Genomic DNA, 6,680 nt, shown 5'->3' with positions numbered 1-6,680 from the left:
CTAATTGTACACCATTCTCAAGGTAAAAATGTGTCTCAGTATTGAAGGGATTAAGGTAACGTGGAGGGAGATAAGGAGGAGAGACGGAGGTGAGAAAAAACATAGAGATTGTGAGACGAGACAAGAGGGGGAGTCGAGTGCCTTACGAAAGAGGGGACAGAGGAGAGAGTGGTGAGGAAAGGACGATGGGACAAGATGGCTGAGGGAATGTGGAAGGAGGTTAAGAGGAGGGAATGAGAGAAGAGGATGGAAGAACGGAAGGGAGGTGGTGAGTGAGGAGAATGTAAAGAAATGAAGGAGTAAAGTGCTATGTGTGTTCCTTAATGATACTGGAGATGAGAGAAGAGGAGGAGGAGGAGGAGGAGGAGGAGGAGGAGGAGGAGGAGGAGGAGGAAGGGTGGTTAAAAGAGGAAAGGAAAAGACAGCAAGTAATGGATGAGAGAGAGAGAGAGAGAGAGAGAGAGAGAGAGAGAGAGAGAGAGAGAGAGAGAGAGAGAGAGAGAGAGAGAGAGAGTCAAATAAGACTGACGAATATGAAATAGAACCATGAATGAAAAATAGTGAAGATAAAAGTGAAAAATGGTGACATGTGGAAACAACAACAACAACAACAATACCAATAACCATCACAACATTACAAAATATATTGATGAATTCTGATGTCAGGATATTAACACGATTATATGCGTAAATGAGGATGACACGACACACACAGAGAGAGAGAGAGAGAGAGAGAGAGAGAGAGAGAGAGAGAGAGAGAGAGAGGAAGAGGAAGTGGAATTAGTCGAACTGCTGAAAATAAGTAAAGTTAACCGCCCCCCTTCCTCCCCCGAAAAAAAAAAAACGAGAAAGAAAAACGCAAGCTTCCAGGAAAAAGAAAAATGAAAACACACCACACCAGTTTGGAAAGTAAAGAAAACGGAGAAGCAAACTAGCGTAATTTGGGTTTGGGGGAGAAACTTTTATTTTTTGTTTGTAAGATAATTTGACGGCAGGAAGACAGGTGATGAGAGGAATTTGACGGCAGGTAAAGAGGTTATGACACTAATTTGATGCTGGTACGCCGGGAGGGAGGGAAAAAAAAAAAACCCAGTGAACTCGCGATGTTAACTTTGCACTTGTTGAATAAAATGTCCTACACAGAGAGAGAGAGAGAGAGAGAGAGAGAGAGAGAGAGAGAAATTTGGTTACGTAATTGGCCGACTTTCTGGCGTGGGTGAATTATGAAAAGGGGAAAATGTATAAGTTCTCTTCCTCTTATTTCAGTTTCTTTATTTTTTCTCTCTTCTCCCTCTTACTTTTTCTCTTATTTTATTTCTTTCTCTTCCGGTTCCTCGTTTTCTTTCTCTTTCTTAAACTTTTAGCTTTCGTATAGATATGCATCTACTACTACTACTACTACTACTACTACTACTACTACTACTACTACTACTACTACTACTACTACTACTACTACTACTACTACTACTACTACTACTACTAACACCACCACCACTACCACTACTACTACTGCTTTTACTCCTTATTTCCGTCTTTTTCTTCCTTCTTCCATGTCTTCCTATCCCACCACCACCACCACCACCACCACCACCACCACCACTACACCTAACCTAACCTAACCTAACCCAACCCAACCCAACCTAACCTAACCTAACCTAACCTAACCTAACCTAACCTAACTTAATATTTCTTCTCCCTCTATATCTTAATTCCCAGACAACCACAGTGCTTCCCTGGGTTACAAATAATGCAGGAGACGGAAGAGTGACGCTGACAATTAGGTTACTGGTGTTTTGATGGTGACTTCCTATGTTTGGGTGGAAAAGTGTCTGTCTGAGTGCGTCTAATTATACCAAATGCGCCCCTACCCACCCCCCAGTACAGTGGATCATTTGCATACCGGATGAATGTGAATGAGAGAGAGAGAGAGAGAGAGAGAGAGAGAGAGAGAGAGAGAGAGATTTATCCCTTCAGTACCATGACGCATTTCCATATTCATTCTGCTTATTATTTAGTGATTTTATACAGCTTCAGAAACTGTTATGGGGGATTAAAATAGTGAGGAATGTGGTCATTATTCTTTTAACCTCCATAGACCTTTCCTAATGTCAATAAAATGGTCTAATCGTACACAAATCTCAAGGTAAAAGTGTGTCCCAGTAATGATGGAGTTAATTGTCTTGTGTCTATAATGTTCATGTTTTTTTTTTACTTATTTATTTATTGTTATGCATTTATCATATGTGTTGGTTAAGGTAGTGTGTGTGTGTGTGTGTGTGTGTGTGTGTGTGTGTGTGTGTGTGTGTGTGTGTGTGTGTGTGTGGCTTCATCTGTGTGTGATGTTGAAGTTAAAGCTAAACTACACCGAGGAACACACACTTAAACACGTCTTTTTCCCCCCGATCGACCGACTGACACACACACACACACACACACACACACACACACACACACACACACACACACACACACACACACACACACACACACACACACACACACACACACACACACACACACACACACACACACACACACACACACACACACACACACAGAGACGATGCTTTAAGGGAAATGTTACGAAAGGAAATGAGAAGATAACACTCGCAAGCCTCGTGTAATTAAGACTTTTTTGAAACCCATTTTATGATAGCTATTAATTTTTCCCCCCCTTGGTGTTGGTTTGTTTCGCATTTATATTCATTGCGGGTGTTTGGGTATCATGGCGGCGGTGGCGAGGCGAGGCGTGGAGTGGTGTGGTGTTGGCAGTGGTGTGATTTTAGTTCGCGTGTATTTGGGGTGTTCTAATGCATGTTTTGAGGAGTACAAATTGTGGTGGAGGGACACAAGGCGCGGGTGAATTAAGGATGCAGTGCAGTGGAGTGTATTGGAGTGGTGTGGAGTGTTGGCAGTGGTGTGATTTTAGTTCGCGTGTATTTGGGGTGTTCTAATGCATTTTTGAGGAGTAAAAATTGTGGTGGAGGGACACAGGGCGCAGTGATGGCAGGCCAGGGATTAAAGTCTTCTCAGGCATCCTTACTACAAGTTTATTTAGTTCTCGTGTAATTTCTCGTGTCTCTTTATTTGGTGTTTTTTGTGTTTTTATGAGTTTTTGTTTTTGTTTTTTTGTATTTTTCATTTTTGTGTTCTTTTTTCTTCGTCTGGTTTGGATATTTTTTTTTTTTTTTTTTGTGTGTGTGTTGTTAGTGTTGGTGTTCCTATTAACCTTCTTGTCACATACTACTTTACCTAACCTAACTTAACTAACTCGTAACCCAACCTAACCTAACCTAACCCATATTTCTCCTATTCTAATTCATTTATCCACTTACTTTCATTTATCCACTGACTACTATCTCTCAAACGCGTCCTTGTCTTCCCTGAACAGCAACTTAACCTAACCTAACTCACCCAACCTAACAAAACTCATATTTCACCTATTCTAATTCATTTATCCACTGACTATCTCTCTAATGCGTCCTTCTCTTTCTTAAACAGACACCTCGGCGGCGTTGTCCCTCCTGGAGCGGATACAACGTTCCATCAAGGAATCCGAGGACACGAGGCTGTCTGACCAGTGTAGTAATGACCTCAACACGCTCATCTCCGTCCTTGAGAGTCCCGTCTTTAGGGGCATCGTTATTATACAGGTGAGTGCCGGGACAGGTGAGCGGGCTGGCGTGAAGAGGGAAGGTGAGAAGATATGAAGATGTATGTAGATTGTTGATTGTTCATTGTAGAGAAGGAGGGGAAGGGGAAGGGGAGAGGGAGAGGGAGAAGGAGAGGGAGAAGGAGAAGGAGAAGGAGAAGGAGAAGGAGAAGGAGAAGGAGAAGGAGAAGGAGAAGGAGAAGGAGAGAAGGGAGAAGGAGAAGAAGGAGAAGGAGAGGAGGAGGAGGAGGAGAAGGAGAGAGGAGAGAGAGAGAGAGAGAGAGAGAGAGAGAGAGAGAGAGAGAGAGAGAGAGAGAGAGAGAGAGAGAGAGAGAGAGAGAGAGAGAGAGAGAGAGAGAGAGAGAGAGAGAGAGAGAGAGAGAGACACACACACACACACACACACACACACACACACACACACACACACACACACACACACACACACACACACACACAGAGACAGACAGATAGAGAAAGGTAGAGAAACAATATGAAGATGCATATAAGTAGAGACACGAGACGAGACACACACACACACACAGAGAGAGAGAGAGAGAGAGAGAGAGAGAGAGAGAGAGAGAGAGACGAGAGAGAGAAGCAGAAATGAACAGTGTAAATGTGGTATGTGACAGGTAAGCAGCCACATGAAGGGAGAGAAACAGTGCAGGTGTGTGGGTATGTTAGGTAAAGGTGTGAAGGAGAAACAGGTGAGCAGATATGTAAAGGAAAGGTGTGACGTTCAGGTGTGTGTGTGTGCTTAGAGGAGAATTTAGGTGAGAGAGAAGCAGGCAGGTGTGAGGGAAAGGGTACGGAGGCGTGTGCTTGTATAGAGAAGAGGAGAGACAAGAGGGGAGAAATGTGTGTGTGTGTGTGTGTGTGTGTGTGTGTGTGTGTGTGTGTGTGTGTGTGTGTGTGTGTGTGTGTGTGTGTGTGTGTGTGTGTGTGTGTGTGATTACTGGGAACGTTACTCTCTCTCTCTCTCTCTCTCTCTCTCTCTCTCTCTCTCTCTCTCTCTCTCTCTCTCTCTCTCTCTCTCTCTCTCTCTCTCTCTCTCTCTCTGTGTGTGTGTGTGTGTGTGTGTGTGTGTGTGTGTGTGTGTGTGTGTGTGTGTGTGTGAGTGAGGCAAGAAATGAGACAGATAAGTACTCAGGCGTGTGTGTGTGTGTGTAGAGAGAGAGAGAGAGAGAGAGAGAGAGAGAGAGAGAGAGAGAGAGAGAGAGAGAGAGAGAGAGAGAGAGAGAGAGAGGTGGTTAAAGTTAGGGCTAAGCTTACCTAAGTTAACTAATGAAACTTTCACTTCATCGAAAGAGGATTGAGTGAGAAGCGCTTTTCCTCCACTTCCTCATCCTGTTATTCGCTCAAAGAGAGAGAGAGAGAGAGAGAGAGAGAGAGAGAGAGAGAGAGAGAGAGAGAGAGAAATATATCACAATTCTATCTGTGCCTGTTGATGTATTTTTAGTTCTCTCTCTCTCTCTCTCTCTCTCTCTCTCTCTCTGTGTGTGTGTGTGTGTGTGTGTGTGTTTACTCATTCTCCCCTTTTAATTGGAGTCTTTAAAGGGACATTGCATTGATTTGCCTCCTAGTTAATAGACTTCGTTCCATTTGTCTACTATTACAATCCATGGCAGTAGAGAGAGAGAGAGAGAGAGAGAGAGAGAGAGAGAGAGAGAGAGAGAGAGAGAGAGATTTGTCGTGCCATTACAGTCTTCCAATTCATTTACTTGATCTTTTCACATTCCTTCCTCCTCCTCCTCCTCCTCCTCCTCCTCCTCCTCCTCCTCCTTCAATCTCCAGAGTGAGTGATCAACGGCCGTGGGAAGTTTGGATGGCGTCATAGTTTACTGTCACTTGCACGATGAGAAATTTGTTTATTTTTTTCTCACTTCCCGTTTTATTTTTTCAATCTTGACCTTGAACTGGCGGCGGCGCAGGAGAGGCAATTACTGAGGCGGTTCATCTGTCACGTGACCTTAAGTGTTGATCTCTCTCTCTCTCTCTCTCTCTCTCTCTCTCTCTCTCTCTCTCTCTCTCTCTCTCTCTCTCTCTCTCTCTCTCTCTCTCTCTCTCTCTCTCTCTCGTTTGGTTTGTTTTTTATGTCGTTTTGTTATTATTTCATTTACATATTTCTTTTCTTTAGGTTAAGCGTGTGTGTGTGTGTGAGAGAGAGAGAGAGAGAGAGAGAGAGAGAGAGAGAGAGAGGTTTGTCTTGTGAAGTGCGGGAAAAGACAGGTGGGAAGGAGTGTGTGAGAGAGATACTTATTGCTCTCTCTCTCTCTCTCTCTCTCTCTCTCTCTCTCTCTCTCTCTCTCTCTCTCTCTCTCTCTCTCTCTCTCATCCGTTCTTTCATTCTTTCCTATTTTTTTCCTTCATCTCCCTCCCGCAGTGGCTCTCTTCCTCCATTCCTTCTTCCTTCTTCCTTTCTTCATTTCTTCCCTCTCCTCATCTTTCTTTCCACTAATGCCTCTCTCAGTTTCTTCGTCTTCCCTTCCTTTCTTTTCTCCAATATTTATCTTCGTTTCTGGAAGCTATTCTCTTTCCCTCCCTCATTCTTTTTCCTTTCTCTTCTTTTTCTTGACCGTGTCGCCTCTGGGAGAAAGAGAGAGAGAGAGTCAGAGAGAGAGAGAGAGAGAGAGAGAGAGAGAGAGAGAGTGAGAGTGAGAATCAGTCTTTGATGGTACAGGGAGAGAGGGTAAGGGAGAGGAAGAGAGAGAGAGGAGAGGGATTGATAAAGATGGGAAAGGTAGAATTTCAGGGGGTTTGAAAAAGAAGGAAAGAGAAAAATGAGAAGGAGAAGAGAGAACAATAAGGAAGTAGGAGGATAAAGGAGATGAAGGAAGAAGTAGCTGAGGGAAGCAGGGAGGAATGAAGAGAGAAGCCAGATTGCGTGCCAACGGTGCTCGGGTCGCCTCGCAGGACATTAGTTCAAGTTTATGATGTCCTCCTTCTGTCTTCCTTCCCCTCCTTCTTCTCTTCTTGTCCTTTCTCTCATGTTCTTGCCTTCTCCTTCTCCTTCCCTTTCTTTATC

At 43.8% G+C, this 6,680-nt stretch overlaps 1 protein-coding gene across 2 annotated transcripts in view; it reads left to right on the top strand.

Annotated features, from left to right (window-relative positions):
- The window catches only part of LOC123512999 (multiple PDZ domain protein-like), a 945,060-nt gene that overhangs the window by 252,506 nt on the left and 685,874 nt on the right, over positions 1-6,680 (top strand). For both annotated transcript variants that reach the window (XM_045269789.1, XM_045269790.1), the window contains exon 4: positions 3,502-3,653. In XM_045269789.1, coding sequence (XP_045125724.1) covers positions 3,502-3,653 — 152 coding nt within the window. The remainder of the gene's footprint in view (positions 1-3,501; positions 3,654-6,680) is intronic.

Source organism: Portunus trituberculatus, chromosome 35 (assembly GCF_017591435.1).
Source record: "Portunus trituberculatus isolate SZX2019 chromosome 35, ASM1759143v1, whole genome shotgun sequence".
NCBI classification, from domain to species: Eukaryota; Metazoa; Arthropoda; class Malacostraca; order Decapoda; family Portunidae; genus Portunus; species Portunus trituberculatus.
Note: the sequence above shows the minus strand (reverse complement) of the source record. Positions and strands in the feature narration are given on the sequence as shown.